The 26,687-nt window shown below is 47.5% G+C and overlaps 2 protein-coding genes across 3 annotated transcripts; one reads left to right on the top strand and one right to left on the bottom strand.

Moving 5' to 3' along the window:
• Nucleotides 1-4,158: 4,158 nt before the first annotated feature.
• LOC123060561 (receptor-like protein kinase HERK 1) lies at nucleotides 4,159-7,503 on the top strand. The gene is made up of 2 exons (XM_044483324.1): nucleotides 4,159-4,507; nucleotides 4,634-7,503. The coding sequence occupies exon 2, from the start codon at nucleotides 4,653-4,655 to the stop codon at nucleotides 7,377-7,379; it is 2,727 nt and encodes a 908-aa protein (XP_044339259.1). The 5' UTR covers nucleotides 4,159-4,507; nucleotides 4,634-4,652; the 3' UTR covers nucleotides 7,380-7,503.
• Nucleotides 7,504-7,526: 23 nt separating this feature from the next.
• Nucleotides 7,527-10,880, bottom strand: LOC123060562 (serine/arginine-rich splicing factor RS2Z32). Of its 2 annotated transcripts, XM_044483325.1 has the most exons (7): nucleotides 10,686-10,880; nucleotides 10,106-10,222; nucleotides 9,416-9,455; nucleotides 9,221-9,316; nucleotides 8,912-9,138; nucleotides 8,748-8,837; nucleotides 7,527-8,205 (listed from the first exon to the last, which is right to left on the bottom strand). In XM_044483325.1, exons 2-7 carry the CDS (start codon nucleotides 10,219-10,221, stop codon nucleotides 7,773-7,775), a joined length of 1,002 nt encoding a protein of 333 aa, XP_044339260.1. In that variant the 5' UTR covers nucleotide 10,222; nucleotides 10,686-10,880; the 3' UTR covers nucleotides 7,527-7,772. The 2 variants fall into 2 exon arrangements, with proteins under 2 accessions (XP_044339260.1, XP_044339261.1); XM_044483326.1 differs by lacking the exon at nucleotides 10,686-10,880 and having other exon boundaries at nucleotides 9,416-9,693; nucleotides 10,106-10,218.
• Nucleotides 10,881-26,687: the final 15,807 nt, after the last annotated feature.

The following is a 26,687-nucleotide window of genomic DNA, read 5'->3' as shown; positions in this document are numbered from 1 at the left end:
GTCACTTTACTCATACCGTAATGCATGATCCCATGACCAAACACTTGGTCACATTGAGCTCATTATGATGATGCATTACCGAGTGGGCCCAGAGATACCTCTCCGTCATACGGAGTGACATATCCCAGTCTCGATCCATGTCAACCCAACAGATACTTTCGGGGATACCTGTAGTATACCTTTATAGTCACCCAGTTACGTTGTGACGTTTGGTACACCCAAAGCACTCCTACGGCATCCGGGAGTTACACGATCTCACGGTCTAAGGAAATGATACTTGACCTTGGAAAAGCTCTACCAAACGAACTACACGATCTTGTGCTATGCTTAGGATTGGGTCTTGTCCATCACATCATTCTCCTAATGATGTGATCCCGTTATCAATGACATCCAATGTCCATAGTCAGGAAACCATGACTATCTGTTGATCAACGAGCTAGTTAACTAGAGGCTCACTAGGGACATGTTATGGTCTATGTATTCACACATGTATTATGATTTCCGGATAACACAATTATAGCATGGATAATAGACAATTATCATGAACAAGGAAATATAACAATAATCATTTTATTATTGCCTCTAGGGCATATTTCCAACAGCTTTCTTCATGACTTATACATATTCCTCTGACTATGAGATTATGCAACTCCCGAATACCGGAGGAACACTTTGTGTGCTATCAAACGTCACAACGTAACTAGTTTCTTTTTCTTGTTTCAACATGTATCAAAATGTTTCATCGTGTATTGTTGTGTACTAGTAAATCCAATCAGACAGAAGTGCACTCTTATTTGTTGGTAGACAACGAAACTTTACCACACACTTTGGAACAATAAAAACACAATAAAACATCGAAAATACTAACGCCCACATGTGCGGCAACATTGCAACTCGCCCACACGCCTGGATCACTGTTCAGTTAAGTTTGCACAAATCTTGACACACCGAGACAGTTTTCGCGTGCCACGTAAGACAAGATCGGTGTGTGGGCATTGGAGAGGTTGCCCACACGCCCCACAACACACGGTTGTCAGCTGCGCTGTGTGGGCGAACTAGTTTCTGGCCACGCAGCCACCACTTAGTCCATGCGCGTGTGGGTGAACTGTTTTTCGCCCACACAACAGTCGTACGTTGTTGGATGGCAACTGCAGTTGCACGTACATGACACCTAGGCAAACACACATGGCAACTATGATTCGTTTGCTAGACGGCAACTGCAGTTGCGTGTACGTGGCAATCGGATAAACATACATGGCAACTGTGATTAACCACACGTGGCAACTAGGTGAACACACATGGCAACTGTTGTTTGACCATATGTGGCAAGTAGTTAATCACACACGACAACTATGATTTGATTACACGCGGCAACTACCATAAATTAGACATGACAACTATGATTAACCAAAACAAAGAGAGTTGTCATGCTTTTACAACCATATTTGCCATCCCGTATAACTACATCTGCCATCCCGGATAACTACATCTGCCGGAACGGGTCTAGATTGGTTTTCGGTGGCTACAGAAGCTTACGGCGGCGGAACTCCCGATCTAGGTTATTTTCTGGAGGTTTCTGTATTTATAGGATTTTTTGGCGTCGGTCTCATGTCAGGGGGGTCTCCGAGTCGTCCACGAGGGTGGAGGGCGCGCCCTACCCCCTGGGCTTGCCCTCCTATCTCGTGGACGGCTCGGGACTCTTCTGGCCCAACTATTTTACTCCGGGGGCTTCTTTTGGTCCATAAAAACTCATCAAAAATTGACACGTCAATTGGACTCCGTTTGGTATTCCTTTTCTGTAAAACTCAAAACAAGGAAAAAAAACAGAAACTGGCACTGGGCTCTAGGTTAATATGCTAGTCCCAAAAATCATATAAAATAGCATATAAATGCATATAAAACATCCTAGATGGATAATATAATAGAATGAAACAGTAAAAAATTATAAATACGTTGGAGACGTATCAGTGATTTGTTTGAAAAAAAATACGACACAAGGGCTTAGTCAGATAATGATGTTGTCATGGACAAAGAAAAGAAAAAGAAAGGCCAGCTACACACGTGTGATGAATTAGGGGTTTGAGCTAGTTAGCTTTGTTGATCTGATTTGGTAATGTTCACACGCGAAGGCTATGTGGACTTTGCTTTGGTTTTCTTTGTTGGTACAATTTGTGCATGGATGACGGTGGTCACGGTGATGGCTTGAGGAGTCTGGAATGTGTCTGCGGTCGGGGAAGTCCGGCTGGGTCAGACTTATCGGTCTGACGGATCGACGCCGGTCGTTTGGTACAGAAGATGGTGGTGGGATCGGCGGCGACGACATAGGAGCGTGATGCTGTTGGTGACCGATTTCTGGGTGTGGAAACACGTGACACAGGCTTGAGGGCTTGTGTGGCTTCGACAAGACTATGGCGCGGGGTTGATTCATGACGGTGCACACGGAGTTTGAAGTCGACGGGGCGCGAGGGTGGACTGATCGTCTACCATGGAGTCATGTTGAATGTGGAGCTGGATTGAGGGGCTACGGTGTAAGGATCCAGAGAATCGAAGCCTATTCAGTGGGGGCAAAGCGAGTGACATGCAGTTTGGACTGGAGCCCAATGGTCCGATGGAAGCATGAAACTCGTCATCGGTCGGTGATGATCGGTGGTACTCTGCAGTGGGTGTTGAGTCGTGTGGGTCGCGACCCTTGAGACTTAACCGGGACAGCGGAGGCTCGACGCGGTAATAGCGGCGAGGCGTGTGGTATGCACGGGGCATGAAGACGGGTCAAGGCTCCGTTGGTCATACATGTGGTGAGACAATTGCGAATTGACTCGGGATGACTAAAAGCAATGGTGAAATTCCTTTAAGTTTCAGACAGACAGTCAAGAAAGGAGCGGTGATGTTGAGTTCAGGTAACTCTTATATGTGACACCAATATGTGAGTTGTTCACTGTCACGCAGGTCAGTGATCAGTGTGTGATGGCGCTGACGGATACTCTGAAAGTTGGGAGCACAAACTAGAGTAACAAGGAACGTAATTTTGCTCGAGTGTTAACTGTGGTCAAGAAAAGGAAGGACTATAAGTTGCAGATGGAGTCACATGGAGTCTTGGAGTAGCAGCGGTGCTCATGGGATAAGCTCAAGTCCAATATACATGGAAGTTTGATGCATTGACGAATTCAATGTGGTGGAGAATATTCGCCAAGGTGGAGTTTGTTAGAGTTGTGTCGAATATTGTGTATAAGATAGGTTACGGTTGGACTCTGAGTTGTATTGTGTGTAGATAAGATATGGAGTCGTGTTCTTGTAGGACACTTGTATTCTAGGCCTCTCATATATAGCGGGGCTAGACACATGATGTAACCTATGCCAACATAATAGCACCGGAACGCAGGAAAAGTCGGCGGCATGTGCCGGTGTCCAGGGCGATTGGGTGCGGTATTGTAGCGATGTCATGGGAAGGAGCGTCCATAGTCAGGCCCTGGGGATGTAGCCATATCGGTGAACCTCGTTAACAAATCTCAGTGTCATGCTCGTGTGATTGTTTTGTCCTCGAATGATCGACGGTGTGCCTCGGATTTATTCCAACAAAATCCACCGTCACCGTTGCTTTGAGATTCATGCTATTTTTTTAGAATTGGTAGATTTTGTCTTGTTCCATAGTGTTACACCGGGTTTTTTCCCTCTTATTTCAACATGTATCGAAATGTTTCATTGTGTATTGTTGTGTACTAGTAAACCCAATCAGAAAGAAATGCACTCTTATTTGTTGGTATACATTAAAACTTCACGAGACACTTTGGGACAAGGAAAAACACAACAAAACATAGTATATAACACTTTGAAGTAAGACAATTTTTTATATAAAAGTAAGAAATGTAGCACAAGTCTTAAAGCAACCATGGTCGATAAATCCACGGTCAAGATGTCTCTTGCAGGGCAGAAAAACCACACTCCTAGTAGCATTTTATTTTTTTGAGAATCACTCCTAGTAGCATTGACGATTCAAAGATAAAACCAGCCTAGCGACAATTTCCCGGGACCAAACAATCGTGTCCCGCACTCTCGTCACGCCTCCCAGCGTTTGCTTTCAGGTGCATTTTTTCCATACGCGTGCCACGGAATTCCCAGCATGCAGCTCGGCCTGTCGCCACTGTCGTCTTCTTCCTGAATATTCAGTGGTAGGGTTAGTACGTTCCAACGAGCTTCCAAGTGCAGCAACATTCCAGTCCAGTCCAGTCCCCTGCTCACAAGTTCGGTAACGGTTGCGACTTGCGTGCCCAATGGCGTGGGGAGGAGGGCGCTACGAGACGAACAAGCCTTCAATTCGGCGGGCCGCCTCTGATGGCGATCCGTCTCTCTGACCGGTCGCCAGTGACCTCTGTGTCCCCTTCTTCCCGCAATCCCTGGCCTCGCACCAACCCAAGGCCTCGCAGATAAGCATGACACCACGGCAGCGCACATCATCCATGGTGGACCTCGACTGCTGCTGAATCAGCTGGCCGGTAGCCGGAGCCTGGAGGTAGCGCCGTTCGTCCCCCTGTCGCTCTTCTTTGGCTCCTTGTAGCTTTTCTGTGGTTCGATGTACTTCCGGCGGACATGTTTCCTTCTCTGCATGTTCTGCGCATGATCTTTTGATCGTGTGTAGGTGGTCCTCGGAGTTTGCCATGGCCGCGACGGCGAGGCTCCGGCGAGCTCGACCTCGCGGCGTGCTCGGGCTCGTGTCGGCGCTGCTCGTCTGCGGCGCTGCGGCGTACGCGCCGGAGGACAACTACCTCGTCAGCTGCGGCTCCTCGCTGGACACGCCCGTGGGCCGGAGGCTCTTCCTCGCCGACGACGGCGGCTCCGGCTCCGGCGCGGTCACCCTGACGTCCCCTCGCAGCGCCGCGGTGAAGGCCTCGCCGGACCTGGTGTCCGGCTTCCGCGACGCCGCGCTGTACCAGAACGCCAGGGTCTTCTCCGCGCCTTCATCATACTCGTTCGCCATCAGGCGCCGCGGCCGGCACTTCCTCCGCCTCCACTTCTTCCCCTTCGTGTACCGGAGCTACGACCTCGCCGCCGCGGCCAGGGCGTTCAAGGTGTCCACGCAGGACGCCGTGCTGCTCGAGGACGGCGTCCCGGCGCCCGAGCCCGGCAACGCGTCGACGTCATCGTCGCCCCAGCCGGCGCGCGTGGAGTTCCTCCTGGACGTCGCGCGCGACACGCTCGTGGTCTCGTTCGTGCCGCTCGTCGACGGGGGCATCGCCTTCGTCAACGCCGTCGAGGTCGTCTCCGCGCCCGACGGCCTCGTCGCCGACGCCGCCGAGTCGTCGACGGGCCGCCCAGAGCCCATCCCCGCCGCGCTGCCGCTGCAGACGGCCTACCGCCTCAACGTGGGCGGCCCGGCCGTCGCGCCCGACGACGACGCGCTCTGGCGAGAGTGGACCACCGACCTGCGATTCCTCTCCCATTCCGTGGCCGACGCGGTGACTCGGGAGGTCCGCTACAACGGGACGCCGAACCGCCTACCCGGGCAAGCGACGGCGACCGACGCGCCGGACGTCGTCTACGCCACGGCGAGGGAGCTCGTGATCAACAGCAGCTCATTCGACGGGCAGAAACAGATGGCGTGGCAGTTCGACGTCGACGCCAGCTCCAGCTACTTCATCAGGTTCCACTTCTGCGACATCGTCGGCAAGGCTCCCCACCAGCTCCACATCAACGCCTACGTCGACGACGCCAGTCACGCCACCGTGCTGACGGACCTTGACCTCGCCGCCGTCGGCGATGGTGCGCTGGCGTTCCCGTACTACAAGGACTTCGTGTTGCCTGCTAGCGAAGCCTCCGGGAAACTCGCCGTCCATGTTGGCCCTCTGGCAAATAAGATCGTGATGCCCGCTGCCATCCTCAATGGGATTGAGATCATGAAGATGCACCTGAGCGCCGGCTCTGTCGTCGTCGTCGAGCCGGCGGCGGGGGCAGCCAAGTCGCGTTTCGCCGTCCTTCTTGGCTCCGTGTGCGGACCGCTCGCTTTCGTGTCCATCGCCGTTGCTCTCGCCATTGTCCTCAGGAAGAAGAGGAAGAAGGAGGGGGAGGAAGAGGAGGAAAGTGATAAGAAGCAGCCGACGCCGACGCAGAGCCAGTCGTCCACGCCATGGATGCCACTCCTCGGCCGCCTCAGCGTTCGCGGCGCCATTGCGTCAGGGTCGTCAAGCTTCACTACTGCCGGTAACACTCCGGGAACCAGCCCCAGGGCTGCCGCCGCGGTGATGCCGAGCTACCGTTTCCCGCTCGCCGTGTTGCAAGACGCGACGCGCAACTTCGACGACAGCCTGATCATCGGAGAGGGAGGGTTCGGCAAGGTGTACGGCGCCGTGCTCCAGGACGGCACTAAGGTCGCCGTGAAGCGCGCGAGCCCGGAGTCGCGGCAGGGCGCGCGGGAGTTCCGCACGGAGATCGAGCTGCTGTCCGGGCTGCGCCACCGCCACCTTGTGTCGCTCGTCGGCTACTGCGACGAGCGGGAGGAGATGATCCTGCTGTACGAGTACATGGAGCACGGCTCGCTGCGGAGCCGGCTGTACGGCCGCGGCGGCGCGGCGCCGCTGAGCTGGGCGCAGCGGCTGGAGGCGTGCGCCGGCGCGGCGAGGGGCCTCCTTTACCTGCACACGGCCGTGGACAAGCCGGTGATCCACCGCGACGTCAAGTCGTCCAACATCCTGCTGGACGGCGACCTCACGGGCAAGGTGGCCGACTTCGGGCTGTCCAAGGCCGGGCCGGTGCTGGACGAGACGCACGTCAGCACGGCGGTGAAGGGCAGCTTCGGGTACGTCGACCCGGAGTACTGCCGGACGAGGCAGCTGACGGCCAAGTCCGACGTGTACTCGCTGGGCGTCGTGCTGCTGGAGGCCGTCTGCGCGCGGCCCGTCGTCGACCCGAGGCTGCCGAAGCCCATGTCGAACCTGGTGGAGTGGGGGCTGCACTGGCAGGGCAGGGGCGAGCTGGAGAAGATCGTGGATCGGCGCATCGCCGCCGCGGCGAGGCCGGCGGCGCTGAGGAAGTACGGCGAGACGGTGGCCAGGTGCCTGGCGGAGCGCGGCGCCGACCGGCCGGCCATGGAGGACGTGGTGTGGAACCTGCAGTTCGTGATGCGGCTGCAGGAGGGTGACGGCCTGGACTTCTCCGACGTGAGCAGCCTCAACATGGTGACAGAGCTCACGCCGCCACCTCGCCGTCAGAGAAGCGCAGTTGATAGCGACGGCCTGGCCCTCTCCGATGTGAGCAGCCTCAACATGGTTACAGAGCTCACGCCGCCACAAACCGGCAGCGTGGAGGGAGACGGCGTAGCCGACGACGATTTCACCGATGCATCCATGAGAGGGACCTTCTGGCAGATGGTCAATGTCCGCAGCAGATGAACCCATATGGCCTTATATGAGAAGATGATGGTGTTTTTTGTACGTCCCTGAGGAGAGTGGATGATGGAAAAGATTGTTTCCCCTACATCTTTCAAAGGACAAATACTACACGCATTTTCGACCATGTAGCACGATAAAGATGAGAAATTAAGCACAAAAAGATTATTTGAAACTGCAAAATGATTCCATGTGCACATAGTACAACAGATATTATGGTCTGACTGGAGTATCAATACCGAAATAGAGTACACAATAAAATCAAACTCGTACAGGCAAGTCTTTGTTCAACATGTTTAGAGAGTTTCGTAGCAGTAGGAAGAATTTGATCCATCTCTCGACCCTCACCAGGTGAACTTCAACTGGGTGAACACCGGAAGGATTTCGATCCATCTCTCAACCACCACCGGGTGATGCACTTCCACTGGGTGCACGGTGGTTGCCATTGTCTTCGCCGTCCCTGGGGCTCGGGCTACGACCATTTGCAGCTGGGCTCATGTTATTAGGGCTGTCAGCCTTCATTGGGCTCCTGCTGTTTTCCCTTGGTGCAGGGCTCCTGCTGCCAGGAGGGGTGGGGCTCCGGGCCCTCCCCTTGGCAGGTGAAGCGCTCCTCCTAGGGCTGCGGCTGTCACGGGGGCTCCTCATAGGGCTGCGACTGCCACGGGGGCTCTTCATAGGGCTGCGACTGTCGCGGGGGCTCCTCCTGGGGCTGCGACTGTCACGGGGGCTCCTCCTTGGGCTGCGACTGTCACGGGGGCTCCTCCTTGGGCTGCGACTGTCACGGGGGCTCCTTGATCGCCTTTCATCCCTCCTTGGGGAAACAGAGCGGCTAAGTAAAGCAAGAGACATACAGTCAGTGTTTCATATACAAAACATGATAGGAAAAAAAAAGAATTAAAGCACAACACGAGTATGTTTAAAAGCAATATCAAGAAATCAACCAATTTTTTACATTGGCATATACTCCCTCCGCCCCGAAACAAGTGTCTCAACTTTGTACTAACTCTAGTACAAAGTTGTACTAAGCTTGAGACACTTATTTTGGGATGGAGGGAGTGTTCATTAGTAGCAAACACGAGTATTTAATTAAAAATTACCACATTAGCGGGTTAGTAAAAATGTATGATGAAGTAAACCTATGCCCACAGAATAGCAGCAGATGGAACTAAACCCATGCATAACAGGAAAACAATATGCAAAAAATGAAATACCATGATAATTGGACAACAAAGGTCTTAAGAGCTTTAGTTTTGCAAGAAAAAAGAATACCAGTACTATGTTCAGAATTCAGACTCCACATACTACCAAAACAACGGAATCATGCCACAGAATAAGCAGAAACGGTGCCCAAATTTTCAAAGCAACATATACCTGTAGCTCCTACTGCGGCTCCTGCTGTAGCTCCTATCACGCACCCTTCCACGGCGAGGAGATGGAGATCTGGAGTAACTCTTTCCACGCCTGTTTTCATCAACACAACTTAAGTCAGATATGCTCTACTTATAAAACAGAAAAGACAAACTCGCAGGGCATACTTGAGGTTCTTAGGGCTGTTCTGGCAATCCCTTTCTATGTGGCCACTATCTCCACAACGATAGCACCTATTTTTCCAGTCGCCAGCTTTGCAGTCACGAGCCCAATGCCCATCAATCCCACAGTTAAAGCAACGGCCAGAACCAGGAGGAGGTCCCCGACCCATATATTCACGGTCACCGCCACGGCCACGGTCACGGTCACCTCCTCCTCCTTGGCCACGCGGAACCTATAATGAAGATCATAATAAGTAAGTGCAAATAACAAAAGCATAAATCAACATAGAAAAAATTATAGTGAGCAATATTTACCCCTTTAGCAAACTCAACAATCATGCGGCTTCCATCAAAGTCACGACCATCAAGATTGTACCTTGCTTCATCAGCATCCCTGGGATCACTAAACTCCTGCAATAAGATTTATACAAGAGAAGGAGGGGCATCAATGTGAACAGTACAAACATGGATTAAGAAGTCAAAACAAGGTGAACAAGAGCGGTTACTTACAACAAATGCAAACTCATGCTTCATATCCACATGTCGCACTCTGTGGAAATGGTTTCCGGAAACAGTAACACCATCAAGACGCAAGTAGAGAAATGTATCACCACGCAGAATGAACTAAACACCAGGCATGATTGTGATTTCCATTAAAACAGGCAATTTATTTTTGAAAACAATCGCCAAAGTCTGCTAGAAACTTTGCGAGAATAGCCACCAATTCCACCAAGGGCACCCTCCCACCAATCCACCATGGACACCGAGGTTGGGTAAGCCCCCAAAACCTTCAACAAGATCATCCAAGTTAAAAAACATGAAGGGCTTGTGGATATATGTGATGGTACAAGAAACAATGGGGGGAGAGAGAACAATGTTGAGAGACCACAGGGTGCTGGCTTAGATATGCCGTATGGAATGCCATTGTCTCAGAGTAACCATGTGGATGACTAACGCCATTGGGTGCAAGAAATTGAACAGGTGTGTCTCAATTTCTGCTCTACATGTCTTCAGACAAGAGAGCAAAGCACAGACCTATTTGACTAAAAGCTAACTCACACATAATTTGCATGGGTGACATGACATGAAACCGGTCAAAATAAATCCGCTGTACAAGAAGGAACTAGTATATTTGTTCCATGAACTTGTCACTCAGAAGGCAAAAAGCAGCTCTGGCTGAGAGGAATTCTGCCCGCTCACCTCCCATATCTGCCGAAGAGGTCTTCAAGGTCCCTTGTGCGGGTGCGCGAGGGAAGACGACCCACGTACAGCCTTGTGTTGCCGCCATAACGATCACGCTCATCGTAGCGAGGCATTCTGCACCGAAACAAGCAGCAAAATGTCACGACCTACAACCACTGACATCATACAAGTAAACAGCCAAGCAGAGCAAACCCCTCCCCATACAAAGCAGCCAATCCAGCACAAATTCAGTTAGAGCAGCATACGGACATCTCGTGACGCAATCTATTACGTAGTATAGCCTAGCTGCGACCATACTGTTCCCCCCTTGCGAATCATCAGCCCCAAAACCGCAACGAATCTAGAAAACCACCGACACCTCTTCAGAATATCTAATCCTAATTCGGATACGGCACGCCATGGATGCGGATCTGTCCGTACAAGCAAGCGAATCACGGGCCGACGGGATTCCCGCGGGCGAATCGAGCGGGAGCCCGGACCCAAGCGCCGGGCACCAGCGCGGCGGGCCGACGAGGCGAGGAATCGAGCGGAAGGACAGACGGGGGCACGAGATCGGATCGGGGGTCGGGGGTCTCACCTGCGAGAGCGAAGCGGAGGAAACCCTAGCCGCGGGAGGGGACAAGACTAGAGGAAGCTGCTCGGATGTGACGGCGGCGAACTTATACTCACGCCCGATTTGGTTTGGACGGCAGGTGTTGGATCGGGGGAGGCATCGACGGCTGACAGGGGGAGGAGCGGGCGCTGCTGGCAGTGCTCAAATCGGCAGCCGGAAAGAAAAGGAAAAAAAAGGACGTGAGGCCTGTGATGGAAGGCGCCTAACAATGGCCCATCATGTTTAGACCCCCGGTAGGGCTCTCATGCAGGCCCAGTTACCCCTAAATGAACTAGTTAGGCCCAAATCTTTTATCTCAAAATAAATTAGTCCCAAATCCGTGTTTGTCACTTTGTTGTGATACTACCAGCACGGTGATATTCAGCTTGCCAATATCCATGGTCTTGCTTCTTATTTTTATTCTTTGTGTACATTTGCCCTTTCTTTTCTGTGTATAGTTCATCTACGGTCATAAAACTTGTGTGGAGATCGCGCTTTAATCAATGAACTAAAGAAAGTGCAAATTACGGAATTTAACATTGTTCCGCCGCACCGTCTACATTTACTTGCTCGTTTTCCATACGCATTCTGCTAGCGTGGCATACTCTGCCCAACTCTGATCGTTCGGCTCAACATGAAGACGAATTCGGATTGAGAGGGGGGGGGCTGAAAAATCATGTGAGATTCGTTCCTCGTCTCATCCCACATTCTGGCTCCATTGTCCCTTCCTCAACTATAGCATCATACAATGACTCCCACAAGGCGACCAGAGAGATGGGTTAGATTGCCACATAGTAGTGACGGTGCCCGGACTACAAACCTCTGATGTCAAACAAAAGTTATCTCTAAATCTTGTATTATTTCTTGAATTTTACACATGGAATTTAATTTCTATGTAAAGCCTTTAGCTCAAAAGTTGTGTAGTCACTCGACTACACAGCCACGATATTGGCTTCACCACTACCACAGAGGTGTTGCAAATGAGCAAACAACAGCATGCATGCTTAGGTAGGTGGTGTCATCAACTTCGCGATTCAGGCGTGGCGCACCAAACCACTTCCACGAGGCATGATTATGATGGGGAACGTAGTATTTCAAAAAAAATTCTACGATCATGCAAGATCTATTTAGGAGAAGCATAGCAATGAGCAGGGAGAGTGTGTCCACGTATCCTCGTAGACCGAAAGCGGAAACGTTTAGTAACGCGATTGATGTAGTCGAACGTCTTCGCGATCCAACCGATCTAAGCACCGAACGTACGGCAACTCCGTGTTCAGCACACGTTCAGCTCGATGATGTCCCTCGATTTCTTGATCTAGTTGAGGACGGGGGAGAGTTCCGTCAGCACGATGGCGTGGCGACGGTGATGATGAAGTTACCGGCGTAGGGCTTTGCCTAAGCACTACAACGATATGACCGAGGTGTGTAACTGTGGAGGGGGGGCACCGCACACGGCTAAGAGAAGACTTGGTGTTCTAGGGTACCCCCTGCCCCGTATATAAAGGAGGGGAGGGGGAGGCCGGCCGGCCCCTGTACGGCGCGCCAAGAGAGGGGAGTCCTACTAGGACTCCAAGTCCTAGTAGGATTCCACCTGGAAAAGTCCAATTCGGACCCAAAGGGGGGGGCGGCCCCTTGTGGCCCTTCTCTCTCCCACTAAGGCCCATGAAGTCCCATTAGTTCCCCCGGGGGGTTCTGATAACCCTCCGGCACTCCGATAATTATCCGATACCTCTCGGAACTCATCCGGTGTCCGAGTAACATCGTCCAATATATCAATCTTTATGTCTCGACCATCTCGAGACTCCTCGTCATGTCCGTGATCTCATACGGAACTCCGAACAAACTTCGGTCATCAAATCACATAACTCATAATACAAATCATCATCAAACGTTAAGCATGCGGACTCTATGGGTTCGAGAACTATGTAGACATGACCGAGACACATCCCCGGTCAATAACCAATAGCGGAACCTGGATGCTCATATTGGATCCTACATATTCTACGAAGATCTTTATCGGTCAAACTACACAACAACATATGTTATTCCCTTTGTCATTGGTATGTTACTTGCCCGAGATTCGATCATCGGTATCATCATACCTAGTTCAATCTCGTTACTGGCAAGTCTCTTTACTCATTCCGTAATGCATCATACCGTGACTAACTCATTAGACGTATTGCTTGCAAGGCTCATAGTGATGTGAATTACTGAGAGGGCCCAAAGATACCTCTCTGATACACGAAGTGACAAATCCTAATCTCGGTCTATGCCAACTCAACAAACACCATCAAAGACACCTGTAGAGCATCTTTATAATCACCCAGTTACGTTGTGATGTTTGATAGTACACAAGGTGTTCCTCCGGTATTCGGGAGTTGCATAATCTCATAGTCAGAGGAACATGTATAAGTCATGAAGAAAGCAATAGCAATAAAACTAAACGATCATTATGCTAAGCTAACGTATGGGTCTTGTCCATCAAATCATTCTCCTAATGATGTGATCTCGTTCATCAAATGACAACACATGTCTATGGTCAGGAAACTTAACCATCTTTGGTTAACGAGCTAGTCAAGTAGAGGCATACTAGGGACACTTTGTTTTGTCTATGTATTCACACATGTACTAAGTTTCCGGTTAATACAATTCTAGCATGAATAATAAACATTTATCATGATATAAGGAAATATAAATAACAACTTTATTATTGCCTCTAGTGCATATTTCCTTCAGTCTCCCACTTGCACTAGAGTCAATAATCTAGTTCACATCGTCATGTGATTTAACACCAATAGTTCACATCTTTATGTGATTAGTTCACATCTTCATGTGACTAACACACAATGGGTTTACTAGAGTCAATAATCTAGTTCACATCGCTATGTGATTAACACCCAAAGAGTACTAAGGTGTGATCATGTTTTGCTTGTGAGAGAAGTTTAGTCAACGGGTCTGCCACATTTAGAGCCGTATGCATTTTGCAAATTTTATATGTCTACAATGCTCTGCACGGAGCTACTCTAGCTAATTGCTCCCACTTTCAATATGTATCCAGACTGAGACTTAGAGTCATCTGGATAGTGTCAAAGCTTGCATCGACGTAACCCTTTCTGACAAACTTTTTGTCGCCTCCATAACCAAGAAACATGTCCTTATTCCACTAAGGATAATTCTGACCGATGTCCAGTGATCCACTCCTGGATCACTATTGTACCCTCTTGCCAAACTCATGGTGAGGTACACAATAGGTCTGGTACACAACATAACATGTTTTATAGAACCTATGACTAAGGCATAGGGAATGACTTTCATTCTCTCTCTATCTTCTGCCGTGGTCAGGTTTTGAGTCTTACTCAACTTCACACCTTACAACTCAGGCAAGAACTCCTTCTTTGACCAATCCATTTTGAACTCCTTCAAAATCTTATCAAGGTATGTCCTCATCGAAGTCTTATCAAGCGTCTTGATCTATCTTTATAGATCTTGATGCCCAATATGTAAGTAGCTTTATTGATGTCTTTCTTCGAAAAACTCCTTTCAAACATCCTTTATGCTTTCCAGAAAATTCTACATCATTCCCGATCAACAATATGTCATTCACATATACTTATTAGAAAGGTTGTAGTGCTCCCACTCACTTTCTTGTAAATATAGGCTTCACTGCAAGTCTGTATAAAACTATATGCTTTGATCAACTCATCAAAGCGTATATTCCAGCTCCGAGATGTTTTCACCAGTCCATAGATGGATCGCTGGAGCTTGCACACTTTGTTAGCACCTTTAGGATTGACAAAACCTTTTTGTTGCAACATATACAACTTCTTCATTAAGAAATCCACTAAGGAATGCAGTTTTGACATCCATTTGCCAGATTTCATAAAATGTGGCAATTGCTAACATGATTCGGACAGACTTAAGCATTGCTACGAGTGAGAAAATCTCATCGTAGTCAACACCTTGAAATTGTCGAAAACCTTTTGCGACAATTCGAGCTTTGTAGATAGTAACACTACTATCAACATCTGTCTTCCTCTTGAAGATCCATTTATTCTCAATGGCTTGCTGATCATCGGGAAAGTTAACCAAAGTCCACACTTTGTTCTTCATACATGGATCCCATCTCAGATTTCATGGCCTCAGGCCATTTTGTGGAATCTGGGCTCATCATCGCTTCCTCATAGTTCACAGGTTCGTCATGGTATAGTAACATGACTTCCAGAACAGGATTACCGTACCACTCTAGCGCGGAACGTACTCTGGTTGACCTACGAGGTTCGGTAGTAACTTGATCTGAAGTTTCATGATCATCATTAACTTCCTCACTAATTGGTGTAGGCATCACTGGAACTGATTTCTGTGATGAACTACTCTCCAACTCGAGAGAAGGTACAACTACCTCATCAAGTTCTACTTTCCTCCCACTCACTTCTTTCGAGAGAAACTCCTTCTCTAGAAAGGATCCATTCTTAGCAACAAAGATCTTGCCTTCGGATCTATGATAGAAGGTGTACCCAATAGTTTCTTTTGGGTATCCTATGAAGACGCACTTCTCTGATTTGGGTTCGAGCTTATCAGGCTGAAACTTTTTCATATAAGCATCGCAACCTCAAATTTTAGGAAACGGCAGTTTAGGTTTCTTGCTAAACCACAGTTCACATGGTGTCGTCTCAACGGATTTAGATGGTGCCCTAGTTAATGTGAATGCAACTGTCTTTAATGCATAACCCCAAAATGATAGTGGTAAATCGTTAAGAGTCATCATAGATCGCACCATATTCAATAAAGTACGGTTACGATATTCGGACACACCATTATGTTGTGGTGTTCCAGGTGGCGTGAGTTGTGAAATTTATTCCACATTGTTTTAAATGAAGGCCAAACTCATAACTCAAATATTCACCTCCATGATCAGATTGTAGAAATTTTATTTTCTTGTTACGATGATTTCCACTTCACTCTGAAATTCTTTAAACTTTTCAAATGTTTCAGACTTGTGTTTCATTAAGTGGATATACCCATATCTGCTCAAATCATCTGTGAAGGTTAGAAAATAATGATACCCGCCGTGAGCCTCAACACTCATCGGACCGCATACATCGTTATGTATTATTTCCAATAAGTTAGTGGCTTGCTCCATTGTTCCGGAGAATGGAGTCTTAGTCATCTTGCCCATGAGGCATGGTTCGCAAGCACCAAGTGATTCATAATCAAGTGATTCCAAAAGCCCATCGGCTTGGAGTTTCTTCATGTGCTTTACACCAATATGACCTAAACGACGGTGCCACAAATAAGTTACATTATCATTATTAACTTTGCATCTTTTGGCATCAATATTATGTGTATCATTGTGATCAAGATTCAGTAAACCATTTACATTGGATGTAAGACTGAGGGAGTCCTGGATTAGGGGGTGTTCGGATAGCCGAACTATACCTTCAAGCCGGACTCCTGGACTATGAAGATACAAGATTGAAGACTCCGTCCCGTGTCCGGAAGGGACTTTCCTTGGCGTGGAAGGCAAGCTTGGCGATACGGATGTTCAAATCTCCTACCATTATAACCAACTCTATGTAACCCTAACCCTATCCAGTGTCTATATAAACCGGAGGGTTTTAGTCCGTAGGACAACATACACATCAACAATCATACCATAGGCTAGCTTCTAGGGTTTAGCTTCTCTAATCTCGTGGTAGATCAACTCTTGTAATACCCATACCGTCAATATTAATCAAGCAGGACGTAGGGTTTTACCTGTTGGGGAACGTAGTAATTTCAAAATTTTCCTATGCACACGCAAGATCATGGTGATGCATAGCAACGAGAGGGGAGAGTGTGATCTACGTACCCTTATAGACCGACAGCGGAAGCGTTAGCACAGCGCGGTTGATGTAGTCGTACGTCTTCACGGCCCGACCGATCAAGCACCAAAACTATGGCACCTCCGAGTTTTAGCACACGTTCAGCTCGATGACGATCCCCGGACTCCGATCCAGCAAAGTGTCGGGGAAGAGTTCCATCAGCACGATGGCGTGGTGACAATCTTGATGTACTACCGCCGCAGGGCTTCGCCTAAGCACCGCTACAATATTATCGAGGATTATGGTGGAAGGGGGCACCGCACACGGCTAAGAATATGATCACGTGGATCAACTTGTGTGTCTAGGGGTGCCCCCGGCCCCCGTATATAAAGGAGCAAGGGGAGGAGGCCGGCCGGCCCCTATTGGCGCGCCAGGAGGAGTCCTCCTCCTAGTAGGAGTAGGACTCCTACTAGGAGGGGGAAGGAAGTGGGGAGGGAGAAGGAAAGGGGGGCGCCGCCCCCCCTCTCCTAGTCCAATTCGGACCAGGGGGGAGGAGGCACGCGGCCCACCCTGGCCGCCCCTCTCTCTCTCCACTAAGGCCCATATGGCCCATTACTTCTCCCGGTAGGGTTCCGGTAACCCTCCAGCTCTCCGGTTTTCTCCGAAATCACCCGGAACACTTCCGGTGTCCGAATATAGCCGTCCAATATATCAATCTTTATGCCTCGACCATTTCGAGACCCCTCGTTATGTCCGTGATCACATCCGGGACTCCGAACTAACTTCGGTACATCAAAACTCATAAACTCATAATATAACTGTCATCGAAACCTTAAGCGTACGGACCCTACGGGTTCGAGAACAATGTAGACATGACCGAGACACGTCTCCGGTCAATAACCAATAGCAGAACCTGGATGCTCATATTGGCTCCTACATATTCTACAAAGATCTTTATCGGTCAGACCGCATAACAACATACGTTGTTCCCTTTGTCATCGGTATTTTACTTGCCTGAGATTCGATCGTCGGTATCTCAATACCTAGTTCAATCTCATTACCGGCAAGTCTCTTTACTCGTTTCGTAATACATCATCTCACAACTAACTCATTAGTTGCAATGCTTGCAAGGCTTATGTGATGTGCATTACCGAGAGGGCCCAGAGATACCTCTTCGACAATCAGAGTGACAAATCCTAATATCGAAATACGCCAACCCAACATGTACCTTTGGAGACACCTGTAGAGCTCCTTTATAATCACCCAGTTACGTTGTGACGTTTGGTAGCACACAAAGTGTTCCTCCGGCAAACGGGAGTTGCATAATCTCATAGTCATAGGAACATGTATAAGTCATGAAGAAAGCAATAGCAACATACTAAATGATCGGGTGCTAAGCTAATGGAATGGGTCAAGTCAATCACATCATTCTCCTAATGATGTGATCCCGTTTAATCAAATAACAACTCTTTGTCTATGGTTAGGAAACATAACCATCTTTGATTAACGAGCTAGTCAAGTAGAGGCATACTAGTGACACTCTGTTTGTCTATGTATTCACACATGTATTATGTTTCCGGTTAATACAATTCTAGCATGAATAATAAACATTTATCATGAAATAAGGAAATAAATAATAACTTTATTGTTGCCTCTAGGGCATATTTCCTTCAGTCTCCCACTTGCACTAGAGTCAATAATCTAGTTCATATCGCCATGTGATCTAACATCAATAGTTCACATCTTTATGTGGTTAACACCCATAGTTCACATCGATATGTGACCAACACCCAAAGGGTTTACTAGAGTCAGTAATCTAGTTCACATTGCTATGTGATTAACACCCAAAGAGTATTAAGGTGTGATCATGTTTTGCTTGTGAGATAATTTTAGTCAACGGGTCTGTCATATTCAGATCCGTAAGTATTTTGCAAATTTCTATGTCTACAATGCTTTGCACAGAGATACTTTAGCTAATTGCTCCCACTTTCAATATGTATCCAGATGAAGACTTAGAGTCATCCGGATCAGTGCCAAAACTTGTATCGACGTAACCCTTTTACGACGAACCTTTTGTCACCTCCATAATCGAGAAACATATCCTTATTCCACTAAGGATAATTTTGACCGCTGTCAAGTGATCTACTCCTAGATCACTATTGTACTCCCTTGCCAGAATCAGTGTAGGGTATACAATAGGTCTGGTACATAGCATGGCATACTTTATAGAACCTATGGCCAAGGCATAGGGAATGACTTTCATTCTCTTTCTATTTTCTGCCGTGGTCGGGCTTTGAGTCTTACTTAATTTCACACCTTGTAACACAGGCAAGAATTCTTTCTTTGACCATTCCATTTTGAACTAATTCAAAATCTTGTCAAGGTATGCACTCATTGAAAAAACTTATCAAGCGTCTTGATCTATCTCTATAGATCTTGATGCTCAATATGTAAGCAGCTTCACCGATGTCTTTCTTTGAAAAACTTATTTCAAACACTCCTTTATGCTTTGCAGAATAATTCTATATTATTTCCGATCAATAATATGTCATTCACATATACCTGTCAGAAATGATGTACTGCTCCCACTCACTTTCTTGTAAATACAGGCTTCACCACATGTCTGTATAAAACTATATACTTTGATCATCTCATCAAAGCGCATATTCCAACTCCGAGATGCTTGCACCAGTCCATAGATGGATCGCTGGAGCTTGCATATTTTGTTAACACTTTTAGGATTGACAAAACCTTCTGATTGCATCATATACAACTCTTCTTTAAGAAATCCATTAAGGAATGCAGCTTTGTTTATCCATTTGCCAGATTTCATAAAATGCGGCAATTGCTAACATGATTCGGACAGACTTAAGCATAGATACGAGTGAGAAACTCTCATCGTAGTCAACATCTTGAACTTGTCGAAAACCTTTTTGCGACAATTCTAGCTTTGTAGATAGTAACACTACTATCAGCGCCCGTCTTCCTCTTGAAGATCCATTTATTTTCAATTGCTTGCCGATCAACGGGCAAGTCAACCAAAGTCCATACTTTGTTTTCATACATGAATCCCATCTCAGATTTCATGGCTTCAAGCCATTTTGCGGAATCTAGGCTCACCATCGCTTCTTCATAGTTCGTAGGTTCATCATGATTTAGTAGCATGATTTCCAGAACAGGATTACCGTACCACTCTGGTGCGGATCTTACTCTGGTTGATCTACGAGGTTCAGTAATAACTTGATCTGAAGTTTCATGATCATCATCATTAATTTCCTCACTAATTGGTGTAGGTGTCACAGAAACCGTTTTCTGTGATGAACTATTTTCCAACAAGGGAGCAGGTACAATTACCTCATCAAGTTCTACTTTCCTCCCACTCACTTCTTTCAAGAGAAACTCCTTCTCCAGAAAGGATCCATTCTTAGCAACGAATGTCTTGCCTTCGGATCTGTGATAGAAGGTGTACCCAACAGTCTCCTTTGAGGTATCCTATGAAGACATATTTCTCCGATTTTGGTTTGAGCTTATCAGGATGAAACTTTTTCATATAAGCATCACAATCCCAAACTTTAAGAAATGACAACTTCGGTTTCTTGCCAAACCATAGTTCAGATTGTGTCATCTCAACAGACTTAGATGGTGCCCCTTTTTAACGTGAATGCAGTTGTCTCTAATGCATGATCCCAAAACGATATTGGTAAATCGGTAAGAAACATCATAGATTGTACTATACCAATAAAGTACGGTTATGACGTTCGGACACACCATTATGTTGTGGTGTTCCAGGTGGCATGAGTTTGTGAAACTATTCCACATTGTTTTAATTGAAGACCAAACTTGTAACTCAAATATTCGTCTCTGCAATCGGATCGTAGAAACTTTATTTTCTTGTCACGATGATTTTCTACTTCACTCTGAAATACTTTGAACTTTTCAGACTTATGTTTCATCAAGTAGATATACTCATATCTGCTTAAATCATCTGTGAAGGTCAGAAAATAATGATACATGTCGCGAGCTTTAATATTCATCGGACCACATACATCAGTATGTATGATTTCCAACAAATCTGTTGCTCGCTCCATTGTTCCGGAGAACGGAGTCTTTAGTCATCTTGCCCATAAGGCATGGTTCGCAAGCATCAAGTGATTCATAATCAAGTGATTCCAAAATCCCATCAGCATGGAGTTTCTTCATGCGCTTTACACCAATATGACCTAAACGGCAGTGCCACAAATAAGTTGCACTATCATTATTAACTTTGCATCTTTTGGCTTCAATATTATGAATATGTGTATCACCACGATCGAGATCCAATGAACCATTTTCATTGGGTGTGTAAACATATAAGGTTTTATTAATGTAAACAAAACAACAACAATTTATTCTCTTACTTAAATGAATAACCGTATTACAATAAACATGATCAAATCATATTCATGCTCAACGCAAACACCAAATAACACTTATTTAGGTTCAACACTAATCCCGAAAGTATAGGGAGTGTGCGATGATGATCATATCAATCTTGGAACCACTTCCAACACACATCGTCACTTAACCCTTAACTAGTCTCTGTTTATTCTGCAACTCCCGTTTTGAGTTACTAATCTTAGCAACTGAACTAGTATCTAATACTAAGGGGTTGCTATAAACACTAGTAAAGTACACATCAATAACATGCATATCAAATATACTTATGTTCACTTTACCATCCTTTCCTATCCGCCAATCACTTGGGGTAGTTCTGCTTCCAGTGACCAGTCCCTTTGCAGTAGAAGCACTTAGTCTCAGGCTTAGGACCAGACTTGGGCTTCTTCACTTGAGCAGCAACTTGCTTGCCGTTCTTCTTGAAGTTCCCCTTCTTCCCTTTGCCCTTTTCTTGAAACTAGTGGTTTCGTCAACCATCAACACTTGATGTTTTTCTTGATTTCTACCTTCGTCGATTTCAGCATCACGAAAAGCTCGGGAATCATTTCTGTTATCCCTTACATATCATAGTTCATCACGAAGTTCTACTAACTTGGTGATGGTGACTAGAGAATTCTGTCAATCACTATCTTATCTGGAAGATTAACTCCCACTTGATTCAAGCGATTGTAGTACCCAGACAATCTGAGCACATGCTCACTGGTTGAGCGATTCTCCTCCATCTTTTAGCTAAAGAACTTGTTGGAGACTTCATATCTCTCAACTCGGGTATTTGCTTGAAATATTAACTTCAACTCCTGGAACATCTCATATGGTCCATGGCGTTCAAAACGTCTTTGAAGTCCCGATTCTAAGCCGTTAAGCATGGTGCACTAAACTATCAAGTAGTCATCATATCGAGCTAGCCAAACATTCATAACGTATGCATCTGCTCCTGCAATAGGTCTGTCACCTAGTGGTGCATCAAGGACATAATTCTTCTGTGCAGCAATGAGGATAAACCTCAGATCACGGATCCAATCCGCATCATTGCTACTAACATCTTTCAACACAATTTTCTCTAGGAACATATCAAAATAAACACAGGGAAGCAACAACGCGAGCTATTGATCTACAACATGATTTGCAAAATACTACCAGGACTAAGTTCATGATAAATTTAAGTTCAATTAATCATATTACTTAAGAACTCCCACTTAGATAGACATCCCTCTAATCCTCTAAGTGATCACGTGATCCAAATCAACTAAACCATGTCCGATCATCACGTGAGATGGAGTAGTTTCAATGGTGAACATCACTATGTTGATCATATCTACTATATGATTCACGCTCGATCTTTCGGTCTCTGTGTTCCGAGGCCATATCTGTATATGCTTGGCTCGTCAAGTATAACCTGAGTATTCCGTGTGTGCAACTGTTTTGCACCCGTTGTATTTGAACGTAGAGCCTATCACACCCGATCATCACGTGGTGTCTCAGCACGAAGAACTTTCGCAACGGTGCATACTCAGGGAGAACACTTCTTGATAATTAGTGAGAGATCATCTTAAAATGCTATCGTCAATCAAAGCAAGATAAGATGCATAAAAGATATGCAATCAATATAAGTGATATGATATGGCCATCATCATCTTGTGCTTGTGATCTCCATCTTCGAAGCACCGTCGTGATCACCATCGTCACCGGCGCGACACCTTGATCACCATCGTAGCATCGTTGTTGTCTCGCCAATCTTATGCTTCCACGACTATCGCTACCGCTTAGTGATAAAGTAAAGCATTACAACGCAATTGCATTGCATACAATAAAGCAACAACCATATGGCTCCTGCTAGTTGCCGATAACTTGGTTACAAAACATGATCATCTCATACAATAAAATTTAGCATCATGTCTTGACCATATCACATCACAACATGCCCTGCAAAAACAAGTTAGACGTCCTCTACTTTGTTGTTGCAAGTTTTACGTGGCTGCTAAGGGCTTAAGCAAGAACCAATCTTACCTACGCATCAAAACCACAACGATAGTTTGTCAAGTTGGTGCTATTTTAACCTTCACAAGGACCGGGCGTAGCCACACTCGGTTCAACTAAAGTTGGAGAAACTGTCACCCGCTAGCCACCTTTGTGCAAAGCACGTCAGGAGAACCGGTCTCGCGTGAGTGTACGCATAATGTTGGTCCGGGCCGCTTCATCCAACAATATCGCCGAACCAAAGTATGACATGCTGGTAAGCAGTATGACTTATATCGCCCACAACTCACTTGTGTTCTAGTCGTGCATATAACATCAACACATAAAACCTAGGCTCGGATGACACTGTTGGGGAACATAGTAATTTCAAAATTTTCCTACGCACACGCAAGATCATGGTGATGCATAGCAACGAGAGGGGAGAGTGTGATTTGCGTACCCTTGTAGACCGACAGCGGAAGCGTTAGCACAACGCGGTTGATGTAGTCGTATGTCTTCATGGCCCGACCGATCAAGCACCGAAACTACGGCACCTCCGAGTTTTAGCACACGTTCAGCTCGATGATGATCCCCGGACTCCGATCCAGCAAAGTGTTGGGGAAGAGTTCCGTCAGCACGATGGCGTGGTGACGATCTTGATGTACTACCATCGCAGGACTTCGCCTAAGCACCGCTACAATATTATCGAGGATTATGGTGGAAGGGGGCACCGCACACGGCTAAGAATATGATCACGTGGATCAACTTGTGTGTCTAGGGGTGCCCCCTGCCCCTGTATATAAAGGAGCAAGGGGAGGAGGCCGGCCGGCCCCTATTGGTGCGCCAGGAGGAGTCCTCCTCCTGGTAGGAGTAGGACTCCTATTAGGAGGGGGAAGGAAGTGGGGAAGGAGAAGGAAAGGGGAGCGCCGCCCCCCCTCTCCTAGTCCAATTCAGACCAGGGGGGAGGAGGCGCGTGGCCCACCCTGGCTGCCCCTCTCTCTCTCCACTAAGGCCCATATGGCCCATTACTTCTCCCGGTAGGGTTCCGGTAACCCTCCGGCTCTCCGGTTTTCTCCGAAATCACCCGGAACACTTCCGGTGTCCGAATATAGCCATCCAATATATCAATCTTTATGTCTCGACCATTTCGAGACCCCTTGTTATGTCCGTGATCACATCCGGGACTCCGAACTAACTTCGGTACATCAAAACTCATAAACTCATAATATAACTGTCATCGAAACCTTAAGCGTGCGGACCCTACGGGTTCGAGAACAATGTAGACATGACCGAGACACGTCTCCGGTCAATAACCAATAGTGGAACCTGGATGCTCATATTGGCTCCTACATATTCTATGAAGATCTTTATCGGTCAGACCGCATAACAACATACGTTGTTCCCTTTGTCATCGGTATTTTACTTGCCCGAGATTCGATCGTCGGTATCTCAATACCTAGTTCAATCTCGTTACTGGCAAGTCTCTTTACTCGTTTCGTAATACATCATCTCGCAACTAACTCATTAGTTGCAATGCTTGCAAGGCTTTTGTGATGTGCATTATCGAGAGGGCCTAGAGATACCTCTCCGACAATCGGAGTGACAAATCCTAATCTCGAAATATGCCAACCCAACATGTACCTTTGGAGACACCTGTAGAGCTCCTTTATAATCACCCAGTTACGTTGTGACGTTTGGTAGCACACAAAGTGTTCCTCCGGCAAACGGGAGTTGCATAATCTCATAGTCATAGGAACATGCATAAGTCATGAAGAAAGCAATAGCAACATACTAAACGATCGGGTGCTAAGCTAATGGAATGGGTCAAGTCAATCACATCATTCTCCTAATGATGTGATCCCGTTTAATCAAATAACAACTCTTTTTCTATGGTTAGGAAACATAACCATCTTTGATTAACGAGCTAGTCAAGTAGAGGCATACTAGTGACACTCTGTTTGTCTATGTATTCACACATGTATTATGTTTCCGGTTAATACAATTCTAGCATGAATAATAAACATTTATCATGAAATAAGGAAATAAATAATAACTTTATTATTGCCTCTAGGGCATATTTCCTTCATTACCTCCGTCGAGAGGGCCCGAACCTGGGTAAAACTTCGTGTCCCGTGCCTCCTGTTACCATCCGGCCTAGACGCACAGTTCAGGACCCCCTACCCGAGATTCGCCGGTTTTGACACCGACATTGGTGCTTTCATTGAGAGTTCCTTTGTGCCGTCGCCGTCAGGCCCGATGGCTCCTACGATCATCAATGGCGATGCAGTCCAGGGTGAGACCTTCCTCCCCGGACAGATCTTCGTCTTCGGCGGCTTCGCACTGCGAGCCGATTCACTTGGCCATCTAGAGCAGATCGAAAGCTACGCCCCTGGCCGTCAGGTCAGATTCGGAAGTTTAAACTACACGGCCGACATCCATGGGGACTTGATCTTCGACGGGTTCGAACCACTGCCGAGCGCACCACACTGTCACGACGAGCATGATCTAGCTCTGCCGCCAAGCAGTGCCATGGAGGCCGCACCCGCGTCGGCTCCGACCCCTAGTTCGGAGCCGGCCGCGCCGATCGAGGACGGGCGGTTGGACGCCGCCTCGGGGGCTGAGATCCCAACGGTGGTTGAGCCGAACACCAGCCCCATACCCTGCAAGACTCGTGACTCCATGGAGCCGGATTCTTCTCCGGACTCTGAACTCTCCGCGCCCCTGCCGAGCGAATCCGATTGGACGCCGATCATGGAGTTCACGGCCGCGGACGTCTTTCAGCACTCGCCTTTCAGCGATATCCTGAAGTCACTAAAGTCTCTCTCTTTATCAGGAGAGCCCTGGCCGGACTACGGTCAGCAAGGTTGGGATTCGTACGATGAAGAAATTCAAAGCCCACCCACCACCCACTTTGTAGCCACTGTCGACAACTTAACCGACATGCTCGACTTTGACTCCGAAGACATCGACGGTATGGATGCCGATGAAGGAGATGATGAAGAACCAGCACCTACTAGGCCTTAGAAAGCCACCTCGTCATATGACATATACATGGTGGACACCCCAAAAGAGGGAGAGGGCGATGGAACGGCGGAGGATGACCCCTCCAAGAAACAGCAAAAGCGCCGGCATCAGCGGCGCCGCTCAAAATCCCGCCAACACAAAAACGACGATTCCAGCACGGGAGATAATAATACCCCGGAAAGCGCCGAAGAACATCCCCCCGAGCAAGATTTAGCACAGGAGGATGGAGAAACCAGCCCTCATGAAAGAGCGGCCGACAGAGAGGTCGAGGACGATAATTGTATGCCTCCCTCCGAAGACGAGGCAAGCCTCGACGACGACGAATTCGCCGTGCCAGAGGATCCCGTCGAACAAGAGCGTTTTCAACGCAGGCTTATGGCCATGGCAAGAAGCCTCAAGAAAAAACAGCAATAGCTTAAAGCTGATCAAGATCGGCTAGTCGATAGATGGACTGAAGTCCTTGCGACCGAAGAGCATAAACCCGAACGCCCCTCCAAGTGCTACCCGAAGCGCAGGTTGCTACCCCGATTAGAGGAGGAAGCACTCGACACGGCCGACAGGCCACCTCGTGGTCGCGACAAAGAGGCCTCATGGCCCTCCACCCAAGCCGCACCCCGTACCAAGGCACGGGAATACGCACCGGACTTACGCGACATGTTGGAGGACAAGACAAGACAAAACAAGATCGATCTACGGATCGCGTAGGCACCCCACGGCTCAAGACGACAACCGTCACGCCGGCCACAAATTTGGCAGGGCCGAACACAGTAGA

The sequence above is a fragment of the Triticum aestivum genome, chromosome 3A (genome assembly GCF_018294505.1).
Source record: "Triticum aestivum cultivar Chinese Spring chromosome 3A, IWGSC CS RefSeq v2.1, whole genome shotgun sequence".
Lineage (NCBI taxonomy): Eukaryota > Viridiplantae > Streptophyta > Magnoliopsida > Poales > Poaceae > Triticum > Triticum aestivum.
This window is presented reverse-complemented; position numbering and strand designations above follow the sequence as displayed.